General features: G+C 46.4%; 8 protein-coding genes, 1 long non-coding RNA gene and 1 pseudogene across 13 annotated transcripts; 4 read left to right on the top strand and 6 right to left on the bottom strand.

Moving 5' to 3' along the window:
• The first annotated feature begins 3,128 nt into the window (after nucleotides 1-3,128).
• LOC112347003 lies at nucleotides 3,129-4,952 on the top strand (annotated as a pseudogene).
• A 1,086-nt stretch (nucleotides 4,953-6,038) lies between these two features.
• On the bottom strand, nucleotides 6,039-6,704 carry LOC112346962 (germin-like protein 8-2). Its single transcript, XM_024677009.1, has one exon. The coding sequence runs from the start codon at nucleotides 6,702-6,704 to the stop codon at nucleotides 6,039-6,041; it is 666 nt and encodes a 221-aa protein (XP_024532777.1).
• An 862-nt stretch (nucleotides 6,705-7,566) lies between these two features.
• On the bottom strand, nucleotides 7,567-8,220 carry LOC112346961 (putative germin-like protein 8-1). The gene has a single exon (XM_024677008.1). It carries the CDS (start codon nucleotides 8,218-8,220, stop codon nucleotides 7,567-7,569), a length of 654 nt encoding a protein of 217 aa, XP_024532776.1.
• A 1,907-nt stretch (nucleotides 8,221-10,127) lies between these two features.
• On the bottom strand, nucleotides 10,128-10,550 carry LOC112346949. Its single transcript, XR_002992626.1, has 4 exons — nucleotides 10,477-10,550; nucleotides 10,372-10,425; nucleotides 10,272-10,319; nucleotides 10,128-10,224 (listed from the first exon to the last, which is right to left on the bottom strand). It is a non-coding gene; the product is annotated as an uncharacterized LOC112346949 (long non-coding RNA).
• Nucleotides 10,551-11,121: 571 nt separating this feature from the next.
• On the top strand, nucleotides 11,122-12,823 carry LOC9640667 (metal tolerance protein 4). Its single transcript, XM_002971978.2, has 7 exons — nucleotides 11,122-11,353; nucleotides 11,428-11,609; nucleotides 11,676-11,874; nucleotides 11,933-12,111; nucleotides 12,213-12,363; nucleotides 12,443-12,576; nucleotides 12,628-12,823. Exons 1-7 carry the CDS (start codon nucleotides 11,152-11,154, stop codon nucleotides 12,799-12,801), a joined length of 1,221 nt encoding a protein of 406 aa, XP_002972024.2. The 5' UTR covers nucleotides 11,122-11,151; the 3' UTR covers nucleotides 12,802-12,823.
• A 24-nt stretch (nucleotides 12,824-12,847) lies between these two features.
• On the top strand, nucleotides 12,848-17,006 carry LOC9640666 (vacuolar protein sorting-associated protein 54, chloroplastic). Of its 2 annotated transcripts, none has more exons than XM_024676710.1 (17): nucleotides 12,848-13,870; nucleotides 13,947-14,009; nucleotides 14,069-14,148; nucleotides 14,205-14,319; nucleotides 14,368-14,442; nucleotides 14,500-14,653; nucleotides 14,709-14,797; nucleotides 14,845-15,101; nucleotides 15,152-15,323; nucleotides 15,373-15,456; nucleotides 15,504-15,805; nucleotides 15,857-16,010; nucleotides 16,060-16,141; nucleotides 16,196-16,275; nucleotides 16,328-16,563; nucleotides 16,633-16,713; nucleotides 16,765-17,006. In XM_024676710.1, the coding sequence occupies exons 1-17, from the start codon at nucleotides 13,043-13,045 to the stop codon at nucleotides 16,901-16,903; spliced, it is 2,991 nt and encodes a 996-aa protein (XP_024532478.1). In that variant the 5' UTR covers nucleotides 12,848-13,042; the 3' UTR covers nucleotides 16,904-17,006. The 2 variants fall into 2 exon arrangements, with proteins under 2 accessions (XP_024532478.1, XP_024532479.1); XM_024676711.1 differs by having other exon boundaries at nucleotides 13,947-14,013; nucleotides 14,073-14,148.
• A 515-nt stretch (nucleotides 17,007-17,521) lies between these two features.
• On the top strand, nucleotides 17,522-18,243 carry LOC9640415 (stretch-activated cation channel MID1). Its single transcript, XM_024676722.1, has 2 exons — nucleotides 17,522-18,093; nucleotides 18,157-18,243. The coding sequence occupies exons 1-2, from the start codon at nucleotides 17,887-17,889 to the stop codon at nucleotides 18,211-18,213; spliced, it is 264 nt and encodes an 87-aa protein (XP_024532490.1). The 5' UTR covers nucleotides 17,522-17,886; the 3' UTR covers nucleotides 18,214-18,243.
• LOC9640414 (TBC1 domain family member 15) lies at nucleotides 18,178-21,328 on the bottom strand. 3 transcript variants are annotated; one of them, XM_024676714.1, is made up of 16 exons: nucleotides 21,228-21,328; nucleotides 20,953-21,087; nucleotides 20,830-20,887; nucleotides 20,670-20,777; nucleotides 20,528-20,612; nucleotides 20,422-20,476; nucleotides 20,023-20,370; nucleotides 19,869-19,931; nucleotides 19,711-19,767; nucleotides 19,559-19,657; nucleotides 19,392-19,502; nucleotides 19,262-19,333; nucleotides 19,090-19,206; nucleotides 18,889-19,038; nucleotides 18,740-18,840; nucleotides 18,178-18,688 (listed from the first exon to the last, which is right to left on the bottom strand). In XM_024676714.1, exons 1-16 carry the CDS (start codon nucleotides 21,267-21,269, stop codon nucleotides 18,334-18,336), a joined length of 1,956 nt encoding a protein of 651 aa, XP_024532482.1. In that variant the 5' UTR covers nucleotides 21,270-21,328; the 3' UTR covers nucleotides 18,178-18,333. The 3 variants fall into 3 exon arrangements, with proteins under 3 accessions (XP_024532482.1, XP_024532483.1, XP_002971826.2); XM_024676715.1 differs by having other exon boundaries at nucleotides 19,262-19,315; XM_002971780.2 differs by lacking the exon at nucleotides 19,869-19,931.
• Nucleotides 21,310-23,948, bottom strand: LOC9640413 (metal tolerance protein 4). Of its 2 annotated transcripts, none has more exons than XM_002971779.2 (7): nucleotides 23,495-23,948; nucleotides 22,491-22,663; nucleotides 22,240-22,438; nucleotides 22,010-22,188; nucleotides 21,802-21,952; nucleotides 21,613-21,746; nucleotides 21,310-21,552 (listed from the first exon to the last, which is right to left on the bottom strand). In XM_002971779.2, the coding sequence occupies exons 1-7, from the start codon at nucleotides 23,709-23,711 to the stop codon at nucleotides 21,379-21,381; spliced, it is 1,227 nt and encodes a 408-aa protein (XP_002971825.1). In that variant the 5' UTR covers nucleotides 23,712-23,948; the 3' UTR covers nucleotides 21,310-21,378. The 2 variants fall into 2 exon arrangements, with proteins under 2 accessions (XP_002971825.1, XP_024532486.1); XM_024676718.1 differs by lacking the exon at nucleotides 23,495-23,948 and adding an exon at nucleotides 22,781-23,131 and having other exon boundaries at nucleotides 21,319-21,552.
• Nucleotides 23,949-24,156: 208 nt separating this feature from the next.
• LOC9640665 (proteasome subunit alpha type-3) lies at nucleotides 24,157-25,630 on the bottom strand. Its single transcript, XM_002971778.2, has 11 exons — nucleotides 25,578-25,630; nucleotides 25,444-25,526; nucleotides 25,355-25,394; nucleotides 25,214-25,297; nucleotides 25,089-25,162; nucleotides 24,943-25,029; nucleotides 24,797-24,881; nucleotides 24,700-24,746; nucleotides 24,569-24,634; nucleotides 24,418-24,508; nucleotides 24,157-24,350 (listed from the first exon to the last, which is right to left on the bottom strand). The coding sequence occupies exons 1-11, from the start codon at nucleotides 25,596-25,598 to the stop codon at nucleotides 24,276-24,278; spliced, it is 753 nt and encodes a 250-aa protein (XP_002971824.1). The 5' UTR covers nucleotides 25,599-25,630; the 3' UTR covers nucleotides 24,157-24,275.

Below are 25,630 nucleotides of genomic sequence, written 5' to 3'. Positions count from 1 at the left end.
TAGTCACTTACATAAGCATGGCCTTAGCCTAATAAGCTAGTATGTTAATGGTGCCTTTAAGTGTTTTCAATCAAACTTAAACACATAAAACAATTAAACCAAATGTGAAGGCAATGTAGTGGGAAGGCTAGCTTTGGGGTATTGGCAAGTACCCAAGTAGGGATGAAAACATATGAAAGTTGTGAGATTCTTTCAAGTGGTCAAAAGTATAGTTAAGTGACTAAAGTAAAATAGAAAAATTAATCATTTACATTCTATTGATAATTCAAAGCAATAATACCATTTTAATAGTAAGAGAAAAATATCCAAAATGATTCACTAACAAATAACTTTCAATACCCACAATCACATTTAGGACAATTGTCACCATTGTCCACCTATAAAGCATAAAATGGATGATTTATTATTAATTTATTTTCCCAATCTTATAGTATATTGTTTGTTCAAAGGGCTTCTTGCTCAATAAAATAAACTATATTAAGTGCTATGGCAACTCTGGCCACAAATTTATAAGGTTTGATATGATGTTCAACAAACTAATCCTCTAGAAATTATAAATATATAATAGCAAAAAAGTTTTATACAAAGGGATAAGAAATGTATTGCACCATTTATGTATCCTTTAATGCTTCCTTTAGATCCTAACTTATTAACCACCTTCTATCCTTCTAAGAGGAGTGAATGATATGAAGTTTTGATGTACAACTACACTATTCTTAATGTAATAAGCCTTAAAAATAGTTTCAATTTGTTGTTTATATAAAGTACAGTTTAGGGATAATTTAATGTGTATATTTTTAAATTCACACATTCTATTATTGTAGCATAAAGAAATATGAATTTATTTCCTTTAAATAGGACAGAAAAAGTAAGTATTCATTATTAAATATTCATAAAAGAACTCCATTAGAAATTTTATAGAAGTTACTTTATCATAATAAAATTATGATGTGTTTACTTTTGTTCTTATCATACAAAAAGAAAACTTCCTAATGTGAATTAAAATATTTATAATCTTTCAAAATGAATGACTAAATATACAACATGAAGAGGTAAATTTAATATAATTATTAGAAATTATATAAATTTTAGAGATATTAAAACTTTTTCCAATATTTTTTTAAATATTTTAATTTATTTAATTAAATAATTTAAAATATTTGTTTGTATAATGGTAAAAAACTACTTATCCTACTATTTTATACATTTTAAAAGTATTTTCATAGTCCCACAATAAAATTTTATGGATTGTTTAAAGACAATAATAACACTGCTAAATATAATTAAAACCAGTTTTTATATGAAGTCATCTTTGCCAATTGAATTTTTACTGGCATAATAATGATGCTTATTTTTGCAAATTCTCTTTTGATAATACATCAAAATTATCAAAGTATTATTTATTGATTATCATTTTGAAGAGATACTTTATACTATATTTATAAATTATGTTTAAATTCATATAGTACATTTCTATAGAGGTTATAGAATAATCAAATAATTTATTTATTCAATGAATAAATCATCAAAATTTATTATTCTTAATAAAAATATTTATAAAAAATTTAATTGATGTAATGTATTCTTAAACCTTCAATAATTATTAATTGGCTGGAGATAGTAAAAAGAACTGTTTAGAATTTTTTTAGAAAGCTTTATAATTTTTTATAGTAATAAATAAATATTGTTACTAAAATGACAAAACGTTAAAAATTCTAATTAAAAGCATTTGTAAAGTTTCAAATTCAAGTTTAATATAAAAGGAAATCAATTAGTCATTTATAATCTAAGTCCTTGGATATCAAAATACATTTATTATGTTGCAACATCCTTGCACTCATGAATTGGAACAATAATGCAGAATGCTTACTATACCAACTTTTTAGCTTTGATATTTTCTTGAAGAAAGCCAGTTTAAAAGGAAAAGAAACATCTAAGCCAGAAGCTGCATTCCCTGTCTCCAGCTTCAAGTAGTTTGGATTTCCTTGTGCTCGTTTGCCAAGAATCACGCGATGCTGCTCCTACCCATCGAGGCAAATCGTGACGGGTTTTGACCCCTAAAAAAGAAAATTTTCTTTCTTACTAATTTGGGTAGCAATTTCTATCCGAAGGCCTAAGGTCATCTGAATCTGCTTTGAGTTTTCATTGAGTCCTTCCACTCAAAGCAGTGAGGCTTTTAGTTGCCCAAGAAACTGATAAACTGCTGTGAGTGAAATTGGTGTCAGTGTAGCTGGAAAGAACAACAGGATCAAGGAGGTACTGCAAACGAAAGAAGAGGCTATACTGTTGATATCCACATAGCTGGTATAATATTTCTGGTAGCATGGTTTTTCTCTGGTCTTTGGAGGTGGTACGTGTTCTCCTGGGCCTTCAAGAAATATTTCTGGGCGTGACTTTGAATCTAGCAACAAAAGAACAAGGAAAAACAATGAGAACTTGCACCTGGATCATGCCAACAAAGGGCTCAATCTTATTCCAATCTAGATCAGATAAACTATGCCAGACTTGTTCATGACTTTGTGATTATAGCAAGCACACACATTGTTCACAGATGTCAGGAGTTTAATGCCCACTCCTTTGGTCGCCCCCTAACATGGGCATAATATTTTTATTTTACATTCTTTATAATCTCCAACGAATCCTCCAGGAGACCTGCCAATAGATGAGCTATGCTAGCTTCACAAACCCCACGAAGAGCTCCAGTAGCGTCAGTCCTTGGTGACAATTGCCTGCTAGGAGCAATCCACAAGGACCAGATTGCGAGTTTAGCAAAATTATGATTTTGGTGTGTTGGTATCCAACTTACAGCTATTCCTTGATTGACTAAACGTGAAAAGTTTTTGTTTCTTCTGGTGATAATAAGTTGCGACTTCACAGAAAATCTATCTATCTATATTCTGTTTTGGCAGTTTCAACAAGAAGCATGAGACTGTGCAAACAAGTTTGCAAGTTTGTAATGGGGTCTTCTCACTCCCTCCACTCCCACCCTCACGTTCTTCAGGCCACTCTGAGGTCCTAAGATGCTAAAGGTAAATCCTCCAGCCCTTGGACTTTGAACATTAAAGCTGGACTGGAAGAGGTATAACTTGAATTTCTAACATGCCATAGATGTGAAGTTTCCAGCGACTGTTACGTGTTAGACTGGATAGGTTTTTATTTTCCTTTGCATACTCCGCCACGATTGTCATCACATTGCAATGCAACAAACAATTCCACACATAAAAGTCCAAGCTACGTCCATCAAAGAAATCAATGGAGTTCCTCTGGATTGGTTTTGCGTCTTTCATTGCTCTCGTATTCCTTAAGCTTGTCAGTGGCAACCGAGGCAGCCGTAGCAAATCGCCACCATCTCCGCCGGGACTTCCAATCCTCGGCCATCTCCATCTCCTCGGTAAGCTCCCCCACCAGTCCTTGCAGAAGCTCTCCCAGAGGCATGGCGGCCTCATGCTTGTCAAGCTCGGCGTCCACAACACGCTCGTTCCTTCCACCACCGAGGCCGCCAGGGAGCTCCTCAAGACGCAAGATCATGTCTTTTCTTCCAGGCCCAGGACGATTGCGGGCGAGAACTTCGGGTATGGAGGAGCTGGGATGGTCTGGGCCGCCTATGGCGATCACTGGAGGAGCGTCCGGAAGCTGTGCACTCTGGAGCTCCTCACTGCGAAGCGAGTCGAGATGTTCCAGCAAGTCCGGAAGGCCGAGATGTCGATGCTCTTGAAGGAGATCCAAAGTTCCCAGATGAGTTCTGTGGAGCTCACGTCCAAGCTCCTGGATCTCACTTTCAACTTCATGACGAGGATGGTGATGAACCGGAGCTACTCCTCTGGGAGCTCCGCTGAGAGGGAACTCGCGGTAAGGTTCAAAGACTTGATCACGGAGGCGTTCACGGTGGCTGGAAGTACACTCTGGCCGACTTCTTCCCATATCTGGGATGGATGGACGGCCAAGCCAAGAAGATCTGCGCGATCCACAAGCAGCTCGACGAGTATCTGGCCAAGCAGATCGTCGAGCACCGCCAGCAGCCGGGAACCAACAGAGATTTCCTGGACATGATGTTGGCCAGAAAAGATCTCAGCGATACTTCCATCAAAGCTCTCTGCCTGGTATGTAAACTGTTCCGTGTTCTTCCTGTCATTGACGTAACTTCGTAGGATATGATCGCTGCTGGGACCGACACTGCTGCTGTCACGGTGGAGTGGGCTCTAGCCGAGCTCGTAAACAATCCAGCAATGATGCTTCAAGTTCAGGAGGAACTCAAAGAGGTTGTCGGAGAGAACCGGGCCCTGGACGAGACTGATCTTCCAAAGCTGACTTTCCTCCAAGCCATCGTCAAGGAAACACTGCGCCTCCACCCTCCAGGGCCCCTGAGCATTCCCCATCAATCCATCCAAGCTTGCGAGCTGGAGGGTTACGTGATTCCAGCAGGAACTCACGCGCTCGTCAATGTCTATGCCATAGCGAGGGACCCGAGGTGGTGGGACGAGCCTCTCAAGTTTGATCCCGAGCGGTTTCTTCGGCAGCCGGACATCGATGTAAGAGGCCAGAGCTTCGAATTGCTGCCGTTTGGATCGGGAAGGAGGAGCTGCCCGGGGATCCTCCTGGGGACTACCACCGTCCAGTTCGTGCTCGGAAGCTTGCTTCATGCGTTTGACTGGGCTGCGCCGGATGGCAAAGAGTTGGACATGGCGGAGAAGTTTGGTCTTAGTGTTCCCAGAGCTTCTCCACTCAGGCTGGTGCCGTGCACACGCTTGAACCCACAGGCATACATTTGATTGTCAAAATAAAACACACTTTTATTGCAAGTTCTCGCGATCTTCATTGAATTTGAGTTGAATCTGCAAAGATTTGGTGAGGACAATCATCGTAGCGCGAGAAAAGAAACCTGTGCAAGTAGAGAATCGTGATTCGCGATCCTTCGGCGACCTGGAATAACAAGCGGACAGACATTTTCCTTTTCCTTGTTTTTTTTTTTTTTCCGTAAGATGGCTGACCTCGCACTTCAGGAATCCTACAGCAAAAGTTTAAGAAAAACAAGACATAGAAAGCGAACTCCATACCTGCAAGAATGGAAGCTTGTATGGCAAACTTAAGTTCAGTTCCTCCAGTGTTGGAAGCTGGGTATAGAACATCTTGATCACTGCGCAGCTGATTTTCATTCCTTTGAGACCGAGCTCCCACTGTCTGGAAATGTTCCTCCAAGTTCCAGGAACTCTATCCGGCCTCGGAACGAGCAAAAGGTCTGGAGGAAAGTTTCCCTGTTCGGAGGAACTCCTTCCAGAGCTTGGATTTTCTTAGAGTCGCCAGCTTGACCACACGCAGCTATGGCGGCGTTCCAAAACTTCTCTTCGATTCCCTCCAAAGTTTTCCTCGCGTCTTCCACACTGCCGATTTCCCATACGCCGGAATCAATCCATCCCAGCAGCATTCCTTCACTGAAAACTCTCTCATGGATCACTCGGATGATCGCAGTGGCGCCGATCTCGCCGCAAGCCTCCACGACTCCGCAGAGCGTGAAGCTGCTGGGCTTGATCCCTTCCACCGCCGTCTCTCGAAACGCTTGCAATGCCTAAACAAAATCCCCGCTCTGGGAAAATGCACGCTCCAGCAGCCACGATTCCAGCATCGGTCGTGATGAATCCCGGAGATTCCTGTCGTCGATCACGCCAGCCCTCTTGACGGAATCCAGTGCCCGTGCAACATCGCTCGCGCGCTTGGATTGCGAAATCAGCTCCACCTGGTTGCGTGTGACTCGCGCTTACCGCTCCCTGCGAAGCTGCGCTGGATCGCGTGCGTACCATGGCGGATTTTGCTTCCCGCGACCTGCGATTCCCGCGCTTGCGATTCTCTCGCGACTGGAGGAGGATGTGATCCACGCGACGACACCGCGGCTGGAGAAATGCGCGAAGCCTAGCCTAGAGTTCTAAGTTAAACTCCACGCATATCCTTTAAGGATTTTTTTATTTAATAAATTTATATTTCTTAAACTTAAGAAAAACAGAACTTTCTTTCTTACCTTTAACAATTGAGTATAGAACTCTTTCTCAAGTCTGACTCACTCCAGCGCGAAGGGCTTCAATCACTTTCTCGTCAACTTGGAGAGCTGCTTCGATCACTTCGTTCAGATTATCAGATTCTGGAGTTTGGAAAAGAGCCCTGGCCACATCCGTGCGACCAGGGTTTTGACTCCCAAGAGTGGCGATCGCGAGAGCGCTGACCGGGTCAAGGTTCCGCTGGAAGTGGACAAGCCCTCGAGGAAAGACAAACAAGTCCCCGGGATACAAAACCTTCTCGAACAGCCTGTTGGAAGTCGTCACAAACCCAGCGTAGATGCGTCCCTGGAGGCAATATATGACCTCGGATGATCGGGGATGGACGTGGGGAGGATTCACTCCGAATGGACCGAATGAGAGGCGGGCGATGGAGAGTCCTTGCGTGTTGAGGCCTGGGAACATTGTGATATCGATCAGCTGGACCATGATGTTGAGAGTGTTGGTGGTGTTTGCAGGCTCCCGGAGGATGGTGGAGGTGAAATCGTCGGCGGTCACGGTGCTGGGATCCTTGCAAGGAACTCCATTGATGAAGACTCTGGAGTTGGGATCCTCAACGCAGACGTCTTGGAGGGGATCTTCATCACCCCGCACGACTACAACATTGGCAATTGCGAAAACTGCAATAAGAGCAACAAAAACTTGGGAAAACTTAGCCATTGAGGTGTTATTGATTGATCGATGCAGAGATGCTTGGGAGGAAGGCTTTGGTATGCGTATTTATACAGGGGAATTGTCCGTACATTCCTCTTATTCTAGCTGTAGAGCATTTGAAATCGCACTTCGTTGCCTACACAAAAGACTTTACAATCGAACACTTGGATTCAATGGCTTCAAAGAAGCAGCGCTGTCCGTACACATAAGCTTTCGTATACTGATTAGCACACTATTTACGGGAAGTAACAGATCGCCAACTTAACATAGGACTGAGTTAAGAACATCCATCTAATATGTGCCCAATGCATCTGGACATGCTTGCTTTTAGTGCCTAACGTGTTCGCTATTTCCTATCTTCTAGCAGTGAGATTGTGTTCATGCGTTGTGTTACAAAGATTTTGATTATTTTTATTAGCTACTGTCAAAGATATAAAATTCTACATGCATGTTCTATATATCATGTAGAATTTTTAAATAGAAGTTTATTCTAGTGTGACTTTTTTCCAACAAAGTGTCTTATAGTGGATATCATGGTGGACAGATATAAAACAATTTCTCATTAGATATATAAATTACCTCTTTTCCATTTGGCTGTAAAATTATAAAATCTGCCATAACATAGGGATAAACAGGATTCATGCTTGCAAGGAACGGCACAAAATTCTTGGAGAAAGAATGAGCATGAGGAAGAAAAACTACGAGAGGGAATCCATGGCCACCTTGCACTGCTAAACTTAAACAATGAAGTACAATCGAAAGGACTTCTGAGCACCACTAGAGTCCTCCGCTCTGCCAATTGAGTTAAGATCGGATTTCCTTGTTAATTGCAACTTTTGCAAAACATTTATTAGTTTGACTCTCTGACTCAAGTGCGGCTCACTCCACGACGTAAGTTATCAATCTCATTTTCGTCAACCTGCAAAGCTGCCTCAAGAACTTCATTCATGATGTTTGGTGTGGTCTGGAACAACGCTCTAGCCATGTCTGTTCTTCCCGGGTTTTGGCTTCCAAGCGCAGCCACCGCAACAGTGTCCAAGTTATCCAGGTTTCGCTGGAAGTGAACGAGACCCCTGGGAAAGATGAACAGATCACCGGGATGCAAAACCTTTGCAAACAATTGGTTGGAAGTTGACACAAATCCAACGTAGAGGTGTCCCTGGAGGAGCCAGATGACCTCGGACGCTCGAGGATGGTTGTGTGGAGGATTCACGCCAAATGGACCAAATGCCAGGCGAGCAATAGAGAGTCCCTGTGTGTTGAGGCCTGGAAACATTGTAATATCGATCAAGTCGACTTGGATTCGCAGTGTGTTGTTTGTGACTGGACCCTGGCGAAGGATGGTGGAGGTGAAGTCATCGGCAGTGACTGTGGTGGGATCTTTGCAAGGGACTCCGTTGATGAGAATATTGGAGTTTGGATCCTCCACGTAGAAATCCTGGAGAGGATCCTCATCACCCAAAACTCCAATAATACCTAAGCACAGAAAGAATGCCACCGTGACAATTTTGATGAAAGCCATTGCTATAGAACACTCAATGTCGTGAAATCTCAAGAAGGAACTAAGTGGTGTGAACCTGTGGCCTCTGCTCGCTGGTATTATTCGCAGAAATGGCATCGAGAGATCATTTTTAATTGTTTCTCATGGTCACGTATACATTCTTAGACCCATGCAGAGCCAACAATATGTCATGTCACCCGTTGGCGTGAAGTAGTGGATTTTGAGTGAAAGAGCTCAAAAGAAGAAAAGTCGTGAAAGGCAGCAATCTAAAGTTCGGAGACTTATAAACCGGGAAGAATATCTGCCTCTACCAGCCGAAAATCTCCACAGTAAACAGTGGACACTTTGAAAAAGGTTGATATAGATCCAGGCAAGAAAACCTTATGACTCGATTCATCCAGTTGGTTTGACGGCCTCTTTTCCTCTGCTGTGGTAGACCGGTTCTAAACAAAACGTGTGTGTGTAACTCTTGTAGCTTTGTCGGCTGTTTCACATGTGCGAAACTCTGGTTCGCATGTGAGTTCATAACCCACACCGGGTTTCTTAGTTTTTGTAAAGCACACAAATACTAGAAATTGAGTTCTTTTTTAGAGATCACAAAAACTGCAAATAACTTGAAAGTTTAACTAAGAGTTTATATTTGCTTACTTATTGTTTTGAGCTCAACTAGTAAGTTAGAACTCAACTTTGGACCATACTCATATTTATATATAATTTGAAAAGCTTGACTGGAATGCATAACCTTGCTATCAAAGGATATCAGCGACAAATCCGTCTTTATAGAATTCTATCACGTAGACATTAGCGACTAATGGATAGGCTTTGTATTTGACTTGCTTAGCCCACCACAACACATAGCAATGCACATACAAGTCGAAGTTCATACTTCCAGTGTGCCTGGAAGGAGTTCCTTTGGATTGTTTTTGCGTCTTTCATTGCTCTCATCTTCCTTAAGCTTGTCAGTGGTAACCGAGGCAGCGGTAGCAAATCGCCACCATCTCCTCCGGGACTTCCATCCTCAGCCATCTCCATCTCCTCGGCAAGCTCCCCCAACCAATCCTTGCAAAAGCTCTCCCAGAGACATGGCGGCCTCATGTTTCTCAAGCTCGGCATCCACGATACGCTCGTCATCTCCACCGCCAGAGGCCGCCATGGAGCTCCTCAAGACGCTAGATCACGTCTTCTCTTCCAGGCCCAGGACGATTGCCAGCGAGAACTTCGGGTATGGAGGAGGTGGGATGATCTGGGCCACCACTGGAGGTGCGTCCGGAACTGGAGCTCCTCACTGCCAAGCGCGTCGCGATGTTCCAGCAAGTCCGGAAGACCAAGATGTCCATGTTCTTGAAGGAGCTCGACGCGCTCACGGTGTCTGGAAGTATCGCTCTGGCTGACTTCTTCCCGTATCGGGGAATCCTTGATTGACATGCTCGTAACTTCGTAGGATATGATCGCTGCTGGGACCAGGAGGAGCTGAAAGAGAAAACCGGGCCTGGACGAGACTGATCTTCAAAAGCTGACTTTCCTCCAAGCCATCGTCAAGGAAACATTGCGCCTCCATCCCCCAGGGTCCATGAGCATTCCTCACTAATCCATGCAAGCTTGCGAGCTGGAGGGATACGTGATACCAGCAGGAACTCGAGCGCTCGTCAACATCGCCTCTCAAGTTCGATCCCGAGCGGTTTCTTCGGCAGCCGGACATCGATGTGAAAGGCCAGAGCTTCCAAGTGGATCGGGACGGAGGGGCTCTCCGGGGATTCTGCTTGGGACTACCACGGTCCAGTTCGTGCTCGAAAGCTTGCTCCATGCGTTTGACTGGGCTGTGCCAGATGGCGAGGAGTTGGACATGGCGGAAAAGTTGGCCTTTCAGTTCCCAGAGCTTTTCACTCAACAAGCTTGAATCCACAGGCATGCAATTGATTCTTTGCAACATGGTTTCTCGAGAGAAATATAAAATAAAACACACCTTTATCAATGCGAGTTCTCACTACGTTGTTTCCTGCGTTCTTCATTGAATTTGAGTTGAATCTGTAAAACTTTGGTGAGGGCAATCTTCGTAGAACAAGAAAAGAAACCTCTGCAAGTAGAGAATCACGATCCCAGAGAGTATCATCTTCGTCAACCTGGAGTAACAAACTGTGAGACTTTTTCTCCTTGTGTTCTAAGACGGCTGACCTCCCACACTGGCAAAAGATTCTTTAGAAGTGGCCTCAGATCGACCTCGGAGTTCTATAGCAAAAGTATTAAGAAAAACCAAGACATGGAAAGCGAAATCCGTACCTCAAAGAATGGAAGCTTGTATGGCAAACTCGAATTTAGTTCCTCGATTGTTGGAAGCCTGGAATTCGGCTGGATATTTGTCTGTGTGTCCTCTAAAAAATTTAGAACGAGAATGAAAAAAGGGAAGAGCTTGCCTCAGGAGTAGTATCATCATCAAGGTCGACCTCAGGGATTTCTTGGCGTTCTAGCAGAAAAACCACTTCAATGTAGTGAAGGAGAGAAAGAAAGACAGTTACCATTCTCTGGCCTGATAGAAACGAACTTGATAGAGTGAACGAAGAAGAAGAAGAAGAAGAAGAAATCATCACGCACCGGAGATTCTTGCCGCTGCTGCTAGTGCTGCTCTTGATTATGCCATCCAGCTTCTCCTGCGATGATTTGAGTTGCTCCCAGCCAGGCGTAGATGGGGCGCGAGGGATTTCCTAGAAGAAATATTTTGGTCGGATTGATGCGAGAGACTGCCAGCACCTTACCCCATTCACCTGTAGCGCCCACATTTGATTTCCGGAGCGATCGGAGGGCGGGCAAGAGCTAGAAGCGCCGCTCATGACGAATTCCTAGGGCTCCTAGAGTCCTAGTAGAGTTCTTGGCCCTGGGAAAAAAATGTAGTTATGTTTTAGGGTTCTTGGAGTGAAATATAGAATGCTCAATGCGCCGCTGCTCCCGGAATCGGGCATGGATCAACCGTCGAGGCGGCGCTCTAGCGGCGTGATTGTGGATGAAAGCGCTGGGCAGCAGCAGCAGCAGCGGCAGCAGCGGCATCGGCGACGCGAGAGCATGTCCATGCTGCGGAGGATTTCGGGGAAATGGCAGTTCAAGTGTCACAAGATGCTCCAGGAGGGCGCATTCCTCGACACGGAGGCCCCCATTTCGGAAGGTATCGCGCAATGGTTTTTTTTTCTTCTTTTCTTTGAGGTAGCTAAAACTTTTCGATGTTCTTCCTTCTACCAGGTGTGCGGGAGTATAACAAGAGGCAAAGAGAAGCGCTGGAAATGTTTGAGGAGGTCGATTCTCTTCTTCACGTCTCCAAATCGACCAAGAGCACTGAAAGCATCGATGGCACTCTTCATAGCAACGAGAGCTTTGCGATCAACATCTCAAACATCTCCAACGTGATCTTACTGATCATGAAGGTATGATTTCTCTGGACACTTTTTTCTTTCTTCTTAGAGGAAATCAAAAGTTTCCTCATTTTACAGCTATACGCGACCATCCAGACACAGTCCCTGGCTATCGCAGCATCTACTCTTGACTCACTCTTGGATCTCGTCGCCGGTTTGATCCTATGGTTCACACAATGGTCGATGCAAAGCACGGATGTTTACAACTATCCGATCGGGAAGCTGCGAGTTCAACCGGTGGGGATCATAATCTTCGCCGCGGTCATGGCTACTGTTGGTACGTTCTGGCTGGAGTTTTTGTTTTTCCCATGCGAGATGATTTACAGAGCTTACAGGTCTACAGATTTTCCTCGAGGGAGTGAAACAGTTGTTTGAAAAGAGCGAGGAGAACCAACTTAGTCAGAGCCAGTGGGTGTGGCTTCTTGTCATAATGGGGACAGCAACGCTTGTCAAGCTTGCACTCTTCTTTTACTGCAGAGCCTTTGACAACGAGATCATACGCGCTTATGCAATGGTAGGCCACAAAAGAAAACTCTAGTAATCGGCTCTAGCCTGAAGGTGATCAATCCACTTTTCATCTATCGTTGTTTTTGTTTTTGAAATGGAGCGTTGCAGGATCACTACTTTGATGTTGTCACCAATTTGGTAGGATTGATTGCTGCTGTTCTGGCTGACAAGTTCTACTGGTGGCTCGATCCAGTCGGCGCGATCATTTTGGCGGTGTACACGATCGTAAACTGGTCCGAAACTGTGATCGAAAACGCTGGTAAGTGTTATTTTTTTACAGCTGAAAGACGAAGTTTAGATCTTATCTTTGTTTTTTTTTTTCTCGTGATGGAATCCAGTTTCGCTGATTGGGAAGGCTGCTCCTCCGGAGATCCAGCAGAAGCTCACCTACATAACTTTCAATCATCACAGAGACATCAAGCACATTGACACCGTCCGAGCATACACATTTGGTGCCTTGTACTTCGTGGAGGTAAAAAAAAACGATTTTTCAGTGTTTCCACCGATTCATTCTTCCTTCCAGGTTGGAATCGAATTGCCCGAAAGCATGCCACTGCGTGACGCTCACGAGATTGGCCAGACGCTCCAGCAAAAATTCGAAGCTCTCCCGGAGGTGGAGAGAGCGTTCGTGCAGCTAGAACACGACTATAGGCAAAGGTCGCAGCACCAAAGAGGACTTATCATAGTGGATAGATAGTAAATAACAAAGAGTGTGTGCTTTCAAAGTTTTAGGGTTCCTGGGAAGGAGGAGGAGCGCTCACAGATCTACCACTCGCCCGCGCTGGATTGAGTACGTATTTTCGAAATTTCCACCGGAGCTCGGGATCCCGCGACGCATTCGCGGATCTCTGGCTGGATGCCCGAGCTAGAGGATATTATGGAGGCGCCGGCCTCCGCAAGGTCGAGATCGAGGGATTCGTGCTAGGAAGCCGCCAGGGATGGAGTCGCCACGGCCGAAATCTCTTGGCGGCAGTGGCAGCAGGCGCAACAAGAGCTTTTCCACGCATGGGAGATTCTCGAGCAGGCTCACTCCCGAGTTTGATCCCAGCACTTACAGCGCCGGCCAGAGCCTCGCCTCCATTCTCAACAATCCACACCACTCCGGCTCGGATTCGTCGTGGAGCAGCTGGATCTTCTCGGCCGATCCTTCCTCTTCCATCGACGCCGCGGCTCCCCCGGCATCGAAATCCCTCCTCCCAGAGGCAGATTTCCGGGCGTACGTGGAATCCATCTCGGAGCCATACAGCCGCTTCGTGGATGTCCAGGAGCATTTCTTTCTCGAGGAGGATGGGCCGAGCACTTCTTCTTCTTCCAGCGGGGAAATGGGACTTAAAGGAGGAGAAGGGCTCGCGGCTTGCCTTCGAGAGATCCCAAACATGTTCTTCGACGAAGACTTTGCGCTGGAGAGGGGATCGACGTTCCAGGCGGCCTGTCCCTTCTCGACCATCCCACAGAATATAATGCTCCAGGAGAGGCTGACGCAGTACCTGGACGTGGTGGAAGTTCATCTTGTCAAGGAGATCTCTGCCAGGTCCGAGTCGTTCTTCGAGGCCCAGAAGCAGCTCGAGGATCTTAATGAGAGGATGCTGGAAGCCTGCCAGCAGATGAAAGAGCTCAAGTCGACCGTGCGTTTGCTGGAGAACGATCTCGTGGGCTCTGCCACCCAAGTTCACACACTCAGCCGGCAAAGGGAGAATGTTCTAGCGCTGCACGACAAGCTGAAGCTCATGACTTACGTCAACCAAGCGGTCTCTGCGCTACGAATTGTAAGGATCTCTCCCTCCTTTTGCCTTTAGACGTCGATGACAAATGCAAGTCTAATCTTGTTTTCTTATTGAGCAGCTTGTTGCTACTGCAGATTGTGGCGGTGCCTTGGATGTCATAGACGAGCTGCAACAATTGCTTGTGAGTATGTGCTGCAGGGTTATCGAGCACTTTCGATTGACTTCACTTCTTTGGTGTAGGAAGGCGATGAGCTTGCTGGAATGCATTGCTTCCGGCATCTGGGAGATCAACTGGCAGCATCGACGGATTCTGTGAACAAGTAAGGTCTTGAAGGGTTAGTTATGATGTTGACGTTCACACCTTCTCCTTTGGCAGCATGCTAGCAGCTGATTTTGTAAGAATTGCCATACATAACTCCAAAGATCTCGACTCTTCAGTGATTATCTCATCTCTTAACATGAAAGACAAGCTTTACAGCATGTCTGTAGAGGTGAGTTGTTGATATGAAGTCTGTCAAATTGCTTACCGATTTTCTCAGGTGCAAGTCAACGAAGAGGAGGAAACTAACCTTCGCGAGCTGCTTGTACCATTTGTAATCGGCCTATTGAGAACAGTAGGTTCTATCGTTTCTAATGGCAAAAGCTCATGTTTGATTTACGTGCGATGGCAGTCAAAGCTACCCGCCGTTTTGAAGGTTTACAAGGACACGTTAACCACAGATGTCAAGTCTGCAATCAAAACCGTAGTAGCTGAATGCCTTCCAATTCTTTTGAATCGGTCTTCTGGTGATTCTCCTGCAACAGAGAAGCAAACCGAAATAGATGGTACGTAAATAACCTTCATGCATCATCTGATGTTCCAGTTATTTTCTTGTGGCAGTTTCCGGACTAAACCTTGCTGCAAAATTGCGAAGTCTTTCTCCGGATGCCTTCGTACAACTCCTTGTCGCAGTATTCAAAATCATTCAGGTTGGAGGAGTTCTAAGCCTTCCGTTTGCCTAACATGGACGTCACAGACGCGCTTGGTGAGAGCTGCCAAAATTCGACAATTAGTGGAGCAAATCGTAAGCGGCCTACAAGGAACGTCTGCCGCCGAAGCTGTTGCCGCAGCATTTGCTTCTGGTGCCGCTGCCGTCGCCGCTGCCGTCGCTGCTGCTGAAGCTGCAGAAGAAGTAGAACCGCAAGGATCCTTGGCGCAAATTGTTACAGATAGCGATCCTCTTAATTTAAGAGGAAGAGGGGTTCAACTTTCAAGTATATCTAAGCAATTCAGGTACTTTTTTTATTGAGAAATCTGCCTGGCGTCTAACCTTTGCTTTCAAGAGCGGATGTGTTGCGCGAAAACACCGAAGCACTGTGGGCTGCATGCGATGCTGCCCATGGTCGCTGGGTCAAGCTACTTGGTGTTCGGGCACCTGTTCATCCAAAGCTACGGTTACAAGAGTTTGTAAGCATTCACGACGTGACACAGGAATTCATCGCTGCTACTGAAAAGGTAAACTTTGAAGAAGCATGTAAAGTTCTTGCGAACTTGCCTTTCTCAGGTGGGAGGTCGGTTGGGATACAGCATTCGTGGCACCCTGCAGTCTCAGTCCAAGTCCTTTGTTGATTCTCAGCACATACTTCGGGTAAGCTACTTCCACAAATGTAAATGTCTCACTATAATGTGTTCCAGATAACCAAGATCACCGCGGTGTTAGATCAAGAAACGTGGGTTGCAGTTGATATTCCTGACGAGTTTCAAGAAATCGTCGACAAAGTTTTTATTTTTGACGATTCGCTTGAGAATGGGGAAGCCGAGAGTCATTCTGAGGCTAATGGTGAGTGTCAACCAGTTGAAAATGGAGGCAGTATTGCGCCACATGATGAGAAGTTGGAGACGGACTCCAGCACAGTGACTACCGTGGATAAGAAGCTCCGGGAAAAGTCTATAAAGACGATTCGAATCGGGCAAATAGGCTACCATACGGTAAACAGGTACGTGGAAAGATGTGGTAGACACGAGCTAATTTTCTGCTTGAACTGCAGTGGCTTGATTCTTCTGAAAATGATTGCCGAGTATGTGGAGTTGAGCAACGCCCTGCCGGCCTTAGCAGCGGAGGTGGTTCATCGTGTTGCTGAAATTTTGAAGGTCTTTAATTCTCGTGCTTGCCAACTAGTACTGGGAGCTGGCGCTCTTCAGGTAGTTTACTTGATCGATTGAAGCAAGGTTGACAAGTTCTTTTACGCAGGTTTCGGGGTTGAAATCCATCACTGCCAAACATTTGGCACTGGCGAGCCAGACGATCACTTTTTTTCACGTGCTCATTCCTGGTTCGTACCAATAATGTCTGTTGTCAATCTCTCGCTAAGTTTTTCTCTGTGTAGAGATGAAGAAAGTACTGTCTGTGTTTATTCCGGACCCGAGAAAGGCCTTGTTGCTAAACGAGCTGGATCGGATTGCTCAGGTAGAGCTCGGCTCCTCATCTCCTAACACGAGTACTCTTTTTGTTATCGCAGGATTATAAAGTCCACAGGGAAGAGATCCACACAAAGCTCGTACAAATCATGAAAGAGAGGCTCCAGGTACATCTAAGAATTCTACCACAGGTCGTGGAAGGATGGAACAAAGCCGCTCCCGACGACGCAGACGCACAGCCCAGCCAGTTTGCTCGGACTCTCACTAAGGAGGTCGGAGTCTTGCACAGGGTGCTGTCGCCGCTACTGCTCGAGGACGACCTTCGCTCCATTTTCTCGTTACGTATCCATCCTCTTTAGTTTTTCTCTTTGGCTGTTCTATCTAACCTTCGATGTCTCTCTTTCAGCCGGGTGGTGTTGATATTCCACACCCAACTCACGGAAACGTTCTCGAGCCTGGAAGTATCGACTCCTCAAGGAGACCGAAGGTGGTATTATAGTTCTTGGATCGCTTGGATTGATGGTCTTTTTATTTCCAGGCTATACCGCGACGTGAGCCACATTCTAGCTTGCATCCGTGGGCTCCCATCGGATCCAATCGACCCAGCACAAGGCAACGCAGGCAAAGATTTAGACGCATTCCTCGCTCAAAGATTTGGCAACGATGTGCCGCAGTGAAACAGAGAGTAAAAGAAAAAAAAACAAGCCGGCCAGCGAGGCAGGCAAGATTTTGTCAATGTAAAATCCCTTCTTTTTTCCCATAAACGGCGGCTATAAAAGACACGTGGCATAGAATTAGATGGACACGTAGCAGAGGATCCACCCGTTAATTTTATTAGGTCAACCGCCCTTTGATCTTTCAAAACATTCCCCGCTTCTTCTTCCTCGCGGACAATGGGGGCTACTGCGGCTTGGATTTTGCTGGCTGGGCTCTCGAGTAAGAGAATCTGTCGGTTCTTCTCGATTCTAATCTATACCATTCTATCTACACACAGCGCTTCTTGGGCTAGCCAAGGCGCAGCTTGCGCAGGTGATCCTCTCGCCGGATTGCGGCACTGGTCCGACCTCGCCGTGCACCGCTATGCCCGTCACAGATAGCAATGGGGACTACATTTACGACTACACGCAGGTGGATTGGATTCTTTTCTCTGGTCCTGGTTTGGATTGGATCCCTCCCTGGCGGATTGATTCATTCGTGATTGATTCAGGAGAGCTGTGACACTGCTTATTGGAGCTGCCAGACGACCAACGTGGCGACGGACCCGACGTGGTTTTGCTACAGTGGGTAACTCTCTCGAATGGGGGCCATAGAAAACGTTTACCACCTTCTTCTTCTTCTCTTAGATGTGATCTCGCCGCTGGGAATTACCTACCAGACCAGGAATGAGATTGGCGCTGGACTGGGCGGCTTGGCCGTCGGCAAAAAGGAGGACAACTACGCAAAGTGCCAAGTCGATCGTCTCAAGGTAACAAACACGGAACTCTGACATTGACAATGAGAAAAACCATGGCAGGATCTTCTCTCTTTGGGGAACTGCCGCGACGTCACGCTATGGACTTGCAACGATTGCATCGCGGCATACACAACCTGGGTAAAGAAAGAAAAAAACAAACGGAAACGAAAGCCTTGTGTTCTTCACATTCTCTTTTCCTTGATCCAGATGTGTGCGATCCAGTTCCCCAAATGCATACCTTACCCCTTTCACTTCAGCATACCCAGGAAGAACGCCACCACCAATCCCAAGGCCGGCATGAAGGCCGACCTCATCTGGGGATACGGAGGAACGTCGCCGGATTACGTCGTCAACCCCTGCTTCGATCTCTGCTACGACGTCGTCCGAAAGTGTCCACCATCGCTGCAATTCACGGTAAGTTGCTCCAAAGCTTTCTCGCAAAAAAACTCTTGCTCTCTCTTTCGCTTCCCTTGCCAGTGTCCCACCGATACCAGGAGCTACGGGGACAAATCTGGATGCAACGATCTTGTTTAGAAACATCTGTGCTGAAACAAAAACAAGGAAAACGCATGTATAAGACGGACGATGTATTTACATACCCCTTCTCCCTCGCAATCTATCTCTCGTCGAGCCGAGCCGAGCCAAGCGAGCTACTTACGACTGAGCGGGGGCTACTAGTAAAGCTGGGGGCGTTCCTGGGGGTATGATGCACGCGGCACCAGGGTCGCGAGCCAGAGCCGGGGGCGTTCCTGGAGGTATGCACGCGGCACCGGCATCGCCAGCCAGCCTGCACAGCGTTTCCGCGCCGTGCAGCGTCGACACCAGGTTGATGTGGCCGCTCAGCTCGTTGATGAACTTGAGCAGTGTATCGAATACCATGTGCTCGTCCATGATCTTCCTCCGGTGTCGCTTGAGCAGCGCGACGCAGATGTAGAGGTGGAAGTGCTCTGACATGTGTCTCGTCCAAAGCACCTCCCAGAGCGCCAGGACGTCGTCATACACGAACTCCCTGGACAAGAAAACGTTACGCTAGATCAAACGGGAAAAACCATAAGTTCACCTCTTGAATTGTATCAGTATCCAGCGGAAGCAGAAAAAGTAGTTCAAGCACTCCACTTGGCCGAAGTATTCTTGCAGTGGGGGATCTAGAAGCTGCACCAACTGCACATACAACTAAATTAAAACCCCGAGAGAAGAGGATGCGAGTACCTTCGAAAGAGCCAGAAGCTGAGAGTGCATGCCATTTTGATCACGGTGGAAATTCGGACCCAGTCGTTCCATGAGAGAAGCAAAGCTCCAGAATGCTTCCTCTTCGTCTCGCATCACAAAAAGAATTGGTGATAGCAGATCGCTCATCCCCTGTAAGAAAACAGTGGGTTATTTAACAGCTCGTGCTACGTGCTTACATACCTGACAGTAGCCCAGATCAAAGTTGTAAAAAGAATAGGTGATTAGAATATCTCGGAGCATGTCGACGTTGGGATTGTCGTCTCCACCATAGAATTCTGTTGCTCGATCAGTTCGTACCTATACAAGGAGTAACAGAAGATGGTTACATTGCACGCCATTCGTATTGACATACCACATCCTTCTCAATGCGACTCTTGCGTTCTCGGAACTTGCTGAACCGCTTTGCCTGCTCAATTGAGACACTCTAAGAGACCAGAGAGAAGTCTATGAAAAAAGGACCAACAAAAAAGAACGTTTGGTACCTGCCATTGTGCCTTCAAAACGCGGTATTCTTCTCTTCTCTTCACTAACAGAGCATCTCTCTGTTTAGACGTTGAATCAAAAGAGAAGAACTCAAGCAAGAACTTCCAAACCTGCAAAAAGAAATAAAACAAACGACTGGAGAAACTAATGCGGAATCAATATCTACCAAAGGTCGCATAGACGGTTCTACTCCTCCTCGAAAGATTCTCTTCTTCAACTCGTTTGGATCAGTAACACGTCCTTCGCCATCCAGAAAAGAATTCCACTGGAACCTAGCTAGTGAATACAGGATGAAAAGAATGACATTATAAAACATACCTCCGATTTACCCAAGGGTGGTTCTCTTGCCGCCATAATATCTGGCAGCTCATCCTCCTGCATGCATTGACTAAGTTAGGAAACCGAAGAATACAAGGCACTTTTACACAGGACAGGGACGGATTTCTAGAAAACCATTTAGAGTTAAAGTCGAGTACCTGAGTGCCATCCACAAGCTCAAAGCTGCCCACGTTAGTGGATGCTTCTCCATTCTCACCTTGCTGCAGAAAGTTAACACTATATGCTTAAGCAGCTATTAAAAACTTGAAGCACCACACATAGAGGATGAAGGTGGAATATAGTGAAACTAACCTCTGAGGTTGCTGCTGCTTCTTGAAAAGAAACTATCCTCTCCGGCACAGCTTCCATCGTCAGCGTGCTAGGTCGCTTCGCGTTTTCCACGTTCAAGGTTTCTAGACCATTCATGAGCTGGGTGGTAGTGTCACGGGCGAACTTTGTAACCATTGAAAACTTTTCCAGAACGTGAAGAGAGAAGTTCGGATCTCTATGCCTGGGAGGTCGTTGAACATTGTCATTGCTAGTCGAAACATCTTCTGAGCGTTGTGGCTTGTCCTCCATAATCTCAGTTTTCGTGGCTCTGGATATTGGCATGAGTGACGCCCGAGGAACATCTGCGAGTTCCAATGACGAAAGACTTTTCTGCAGGAGACATAATCAACGACTGTAGCAAAGAAAACCAGCACGGCAAACCTGCAATGGATCTTGGATGTCATTCACAAGATACACATTTGGATCGTCACCAGCCCTGCACAAACAACTTGAGTGCGCAGTAGAAAGGAGACACAGGTCTACAAACCTCCCAAGCTGCGAATACTCCCGCAAAGTTCCCAGAAACTCACGGACACCGCCATTGTGAAAGTACAGGGGCGGAAAAGCCAGTCCTGCAGCCATCGTAAATGAGTCACAACAGAGATCTAAGGGAAGAAGAAGTAACATACCACTGTTTAAAACAACGATGATGTACTGCCAGCCGAAAGGAGGCGTGTGCCGTCTTATAGACTTCATCTCTTCCAGAGCAACAGCCCGGATAGTGTACAAACTTCTATCTGGGAGAAAAGTCAACTTAAAGGAGCATCGTATGAGAAGTCACTGGCTTACCTCTCTCAAAACTCGGCCCTCGTTGTTTCCTTCCTGGATCGCTGGAAGGCATCCACGACTAAGCATGAAAAAAAAGAGAGAAGAGCTTAGACCCCCGGATCACGATTTCTATGATAGAATTACCATGAAAACTGAGAATCCCTGCTTGATGAGCCGCAGCTGGCCATTGATTCTCTCGTTCCAGCTCGGATGGATCGCAACATAATCCTTGGAGTAGAGCAGCTCGTAATCTTCGTCTCCGGGTGCCGCATTCCCTTCCTACAAACCGAAAACGAAGATCACATCACAACGAATTCCTTGCTCGATCAGCTCAAGCGCGGCGACTGGGGGACCTCAGAATCCGCCGAATTCTTCATCGCTCCTCACACCGCTCGCTCTAAGCTCAAAATCTCCCATACCTTCACCGCCACGGCCGATCTGGCCTCGGACTTCCGTCCCATCCTCCGGAATTTCCTCTGCTCGCAAGGAGCCCTAACCCTAGAAACAGGATAATTAAACTTTATTGTATTTCCAGGTTCGATTCCTTTCTCCGAACCGCCTCTGTCTATTTTACACGTCTGTGATGAAGTGGCTCTTTTGGTGCTCTGGTTTGTGCGTACACTCGAAATCGAGGTGGACGAAAGCACGCTCTACTTCTGCGAGAGCTTCGATCTTGTCTTGCAGAGATTGGCCAATGTCGTGAGCTTCTTTCAGTGGCATCGTCTCTGGAAGTTGGATATCAACCTGTGAAAGGAGACGATATCTTGAGACGAGATAATCTTCGCTAGGAAAGGAGAGACCAACCTCAACGAAGAAGAGAGCTCCAAATGTGTAAGCGCGGACCGTGTCAATGTGTTGGATGTCACGGTGGTGATTGAAAGCCATGTAAGTCAGCTTCTGGAGGACTTCCGGTGGTGCCGACTTTCCGATCAACGACACTGTGAATGAACTAAGAAAATGAACCTTTGTGAAGTAGCATAGGAGAGCAATTACCTGCATTCTCGAAAACCGTCTTGGACCAATTGACAATGGTGTAGATCGCCAGAGCTACAGCACCAATGGGATCCAGCCACCAGTAGAAGCGATCAGCGAGTAGAGCTGCCGCTAAGCCAACCACGTTCGTGATCACGTCGAACTGGTGATCCTGTTGAGGTGAATTCTCGTAAGTACCGAGAAAACCAGCGGAAAAATAACTTGTTACCATTGCATACGCGAGAATTATCTCGTCCTTGAAGCTCCGGCAGTACAGAAAGAGTCCCAGCTTGACGACGATGGCTGTTCCCATGATCGCTATCATCCATATCGACTGTGACATATCTAGGTGAGTTTCGGGCTTCCCGTTGAGAAGCTGTCTCACGCCTTCTATAAGCACCTGGAGGCCTGCATTGCATTACCTTCTTAATACAAGTTCACAACGACAGAAAAACGTACCAAGAGTTGCCATAACAGCCGCGAAAACCACAATCCCAACAGGTTGAACTCTCAGCTTCCCGATGGGATAGTTGTAAATGTCCGTCCTTTTCATTGTCCATTGGGTGAACCAAAGAATGCCGCCAGCCAACAAGTCAAGGAGAGAATCTAGTGTCGAGGCCGCGATTGCCAGAGAACCACTTGCTACTGTTGCATATACCTGGAAGAAAAACGCAGGAACTGAAATGCTTGAACCTTTAAAAGAAGCAAACCTTCAAAGCAAGAAGTATGACGTTCCACAGATTGGAGCAGTTAACAGCCAGAGCTTCCCGATCAGCACTCGATTTACCATCGTCTCTCAGTCCTTGTCCCAGATGACTCAGCGCGTCAACCTCTTCAAACATAGCAAGCGCTTCGCGCTGCTTCTTGTTATACTCACGGATTCCTGCCAATAAAACAAACAAGAAAAAATCAGAAACCGAAGAAACAAAAACAAAACCAGTCAGAACACGCAAACAGAGCGATCGCCGAAGCATTCAAAACAGGCAAAGCAAAAAAAAACCTCCATGGCCGATGCTCGTGTCAAAAGCCCTTTCGTGATAGGACCTGACCACCTTGAATTGCCACTTTCCAGAAAGCTGCCTGAGAGCTGAGAACCCCTCGCCACTATATGTTCTGCTCGATCCCTCCCCACTCTTAGTTTTCATCAGAGGCGTCGCGAGCACCACCTCTTGCTCTTCCATCTCTCGCAAGCAAGCTAAGACTGTAGCAAACCTTCCTCTACCCTGAGTCACCCACGTACCAGGCTTCTCGCCGTTGGATCTGAGTCTTCTCGTTTTCCTTTTCTTAAACCTTCCTCTCAAAGTAATATGAATCTTCCAAGCTCTAATGTCAACGGGTGGGTAAAGCCTCGACTACACATACAGTTCTGGCCTCAATCAGCTGTCCAAGCTGTTGTATAGGACCACCACCATCTTTGCCAGTATCAAACACCATGCAAGCGAAAAAAATAGCAACCACAAATAAAAAAAAAGGAAGAATAGAGAGATCGCTGCACGAATCCCAAGCAAACATCTGCAAAGGAATTGACTTCTCGGCATTTCCAATGCCGAGGTATCGATCGATCAAAGGGAACTCCATACAATCCAGCAAGGAAACTAACATCGATCGATCAAAGGGAACTCTATACAATCCAGCAAGGAAACTAACATCGATCGATCAAAGGAAACTAACATCCACACAAGCAAATAGAAAGAAAAGGGAGTGGAAGGCATACCGTGATTTTGATGAGGCGACGATGAGTCCTCGAATGCCTCCTCCGTGAGCATATCGTAGTATTGGAACCTGGAAAGCTTGCAAATCACCGTGTGCTGCTGCCGCTCCAGATCGATATCGCGATCGCCATTGCCGCCGCTGTCGACCTTGCAGCTCCCGAATCGGCCACAGCATTCGCGCCGCTCCTGGAATCCCTGGAGCAAGGGCACATTGTCCATCCCCCTTCTCGATCGCCTTCTCACGCGCGGCAATGGGCGGCAATCAAATAGAAAGCGCTGCCGCCTGATCGATCGCGACAGTAGGATCGCGCTCCCTCGCTCGATCGATCTCGATCGATCACTCACTCTCTCGATCTCGATCGATCACTCCGATGGAATGACGAGAATATTTCGAGCCAGGGGCGCACAAAACCCTCCTACCTAAAAACTAAAGGAACCCATGCAACGCAAGCTTACAAATCCGGGCGATCGCTGCCATGCCGTACGCATGCCCTGGGCCCCATACTGTGTACGGAACACCATGTTTATATTCCTTGCGAGTGTCGACACACGAATGCTAGCAGGCGTCTTGCGACACGTACGACTGGAGCACTTCCACTTTCTCAGCACTCACAAAGTACGAAAGAATGTGATTGTTTCTCCGGGCCGTACTGGGAGAACCGAGTAGTTTCTTAATGCAAAGGTCTGTTGTCCTGGCTGAATTGGATGGGATTGAATGGCAACAAACGTTTTACTCACTGTGATCGAGATTCCAGTCGCTACTACTGGTCAGTCTAGGATATATTAATCGGCATCCATATCTTCCTCTTGTGCGGCTTTGGCAGCGGCTTTGGCCTCTTCTAGGAGGTTTGCAGGCACCTGGAAAGCAAAACAAGCATTAGAAAATACGAGGGACTAGTACGTAGCGAGAGTGCGATGGCAAGACCTTTTGGTGCTCCTTGTTCGACTCGTCGCAAATCCAGCTCATTTCCAGTTCAAAGGCTTTGTCCTTGGCTTCGTCGTGAACTCCGTAGATGCTGTTTAGTTTTCACAAGTTCAAAGAATCCATCCAACAGGGAGGAAACGAAAAAACTTACATCTTGGCAACGGCGAAAACAGCCTCTTTGCAAGTCATCTCGGACAGCTTTAGCTTCTCGATCTCACTGTGAGATGCAACAAGCAAAGTTAGATCGACAGTCACGGTGCTTGTTTGAGAAATCTTTCTTACGTTTTCGCAGCTTGCCGCCCCTTGCCAATCGCTGCACCGAAATAGCGCTGCATGGGGAAAATCAGTGCTTGATCCTCGCTAAAACCAGCACACTTACATACGAAACACCGGAAGGTTCAATCATGTAAAGTTGCGGCCCATCTCTGTCGTACCCGCCAAGTATTACTCCAGTGCCGAACGGCCTACGCAGTAAGCATGTCGATGGAGCCGCAAAGAACGGAAAAAAGGAAGAATTTGAAGTACCTCAGCCACCAGTAAAGTGTACACAAGTGTACGTAGCTCGCAACTCGCTCGCAGAGATGACTCGTGGGAATCTCCTCGCCATAGAAACTGAAAAAAAAAGAGAGAGTGTTTTCGCAAATGCTAGAGTATAATCCCAATTCAATCACCTCAGGTAGTTCTTTGCCTCCGCTCTAGCACGAGCAACGACCTGCCGTCCATCGGCTGCAAGCCCCGCCACCGCCTAGCGAAAGGAAATGTAAGTAAACCAAAAGAAGTAGAAAAATGATCGCACCATGCCAGCGTGCTCGTGAACATGATGTATTCTCTTGTTCGATCCCTCGACGAGCATCTTAGATGGAGTTAGCTTCTCTATTCCCTGCAAGAAAAATAAAATAAAATCGCTGTAATGCATTTTTTCCCAAGGAGCACATACCAATACTACCCCGTCCTTGCAAGTAACTCCGATAGCGGTCCTAGATCACAAATCCACTAAGAAAATGACTAGAGCAGCAACAAACTTACCCGCTATTGTCGACCGCCTTGCTCGCATACTCGGTCTGGAACACTCGCCCATCCGGCGAGAAGGTCGTCACCGATAGATCATACTGGAGAGACGAAATAAGAGAGAGAGCTGGATCCAAATCCAAGACGCTTACCCCAGTGCCAATGCTGCTCATCGTCAAATGCCCTAAAACTTCACTTTCTAGAA

Source organism: Selaginella moellendorffii, unplaced genomic scaffold, assembly GCF_000143415.4.
Source record: "Selaginella moellendorffii unplaced genomic scaffold, v1.0 SELMOscaffold_18, whole genome shotgun sequence".
NCBI classification, from domain to species: domain Eukaryota; kingdom Viridiplantae; phylum Streptophyta; class Lycopodiopsida; order Selaginellales; family Selaginellaceae; genus Selaginella; species Selaginella moellendorffii.
Note: the sequence above shows the minus strand (reverse complement) of the source record. Positions and strands in the feature narration are given on the sequence as shown.

Coding starts and splice junctions, on each gene's coding strand:
- LOC112346962 (XM_024677009.1), bottom strand. CDS start 6,704: ATGGCTAAGTTTTCCCAAGTTTTTGTTGCTCTTATTGCAGTTTTCGCA.
- LOC112346961 (XM_024677008.1), bottom strand. CDS start 8,220: ATGGCTTTCATCAAAATTGTCACGGTGGCATTCTTTCTGTGCTTAGGT.
- LOC9640667 (XM_002971978.2), top strand. CDS start 11,152: ATGGATCAACCGTCGAGGCGGCGCTCTAGCGGCGTGATTGTGGATGAA. Junction 12,112..12,212: donor TCATACGCGCTTATGCAATG/GTAGGCCACAAA, acceptor GGAGCGTTGCAG/GATCACTACTTTGATGTTGT. Junction 12,364..12,442: donor AACTGTGATCGAAAACGCTG/GTAAGTGTTATT, acceptor GATGGAATCCAG/TTTCGCTGATTGGGAAGGCT.
- LOC9640666 (XM_024676710.1), top strand. CDS start 13,043: ATGGAGTCGCCACGGCCGAAATCTCTTGGCGGCAGTGGCAGCAGGCGC. Junction 14,798..14,844: donor CAGTATTCAAAATCATTCAG/GTTGGAGGAGTT, acceptor TGGACGTCACAG/ACGCGCTTGGTGAGAGCTGC. Junction 15,324..15,372: donor TCATCGCTGCTACTGAAAAG/GTAAACTTTGAA, acceptor TGCCTTTCTCAG/GTGGGAGGTCGGTTGGGATA.
- LOC9640415 (XM_024676722.1), top strand. CDS start 17,887: ATGTGTGCGATCCAGTTCCCCAAATGCATACCTTACCCCTTTCACTTC. Junction 18,094..18,156: donor CACCATCGCTGCAATTCACG/GTAAGTTGCTCC, acceptor TTCCCTTGCCAG/TGTCCCACCGATACCAGGAG.
- LOC9640414 (XM_024676714.1), bottom strand. CDS start 21,269: ATGGGACGGAAGTCCGAGGCCAGATCGGCCGTGGCGGTGAAG. Junction 20,888..20,952: donor AGGGATTCTCAGTTTTCATG/GTAATTCTATCA, acceptor TTTCATGCTTAG/TCGTGGATGCCTTCCAGCGA. Junction 20,371..20,421: donor ACATCCAAGATCCATTGCAG/GTTTGCCGTGCT, acceptor TGTCTCCTGCAG/AAAAGTCTTTCGTCATTGGA.
- LOC9640413 (XM_002971779.2), bottom strand. CDS start 23,711: ATGGACAATGTGCCCTTGCTCCAGGGATTCCAGGAGCGGCGCGAATGC. Junction 22,439..22,490: donor TCATACTTCTTGCTTTGAAG/GTTTGCTTCTTT, acceptor TTTTTCTTCCAG/GTATATGCAACAGTAGCAAG. Junction 22,189..22,239: donor GGCTGTTATGGCAACTCTTG/GTACGTTTTTCT, acceptor AATGCAATGCAG/GCCTCCAGGTGCTTATAGAA.
- LOC9640665 (XM_002971778.2), bottom strand. CDS start 25,598: ATGAGCAGCATTGGCACTGGG. Junction 24,882..24,942: donor ACACTTTACTGGTGGCTGAG/GTACTTCAAATT, acceptor CTTACTGCGTAG/GCCGTTCGGCACTGGAGTAA. Junction 24,509..24,568: donor GTTTTCGCCGTTGCCAAGAT/GTAAGTTTTTTC, acceptor AAAACTAAACAG/CATCTACGGAGTTCACGACG.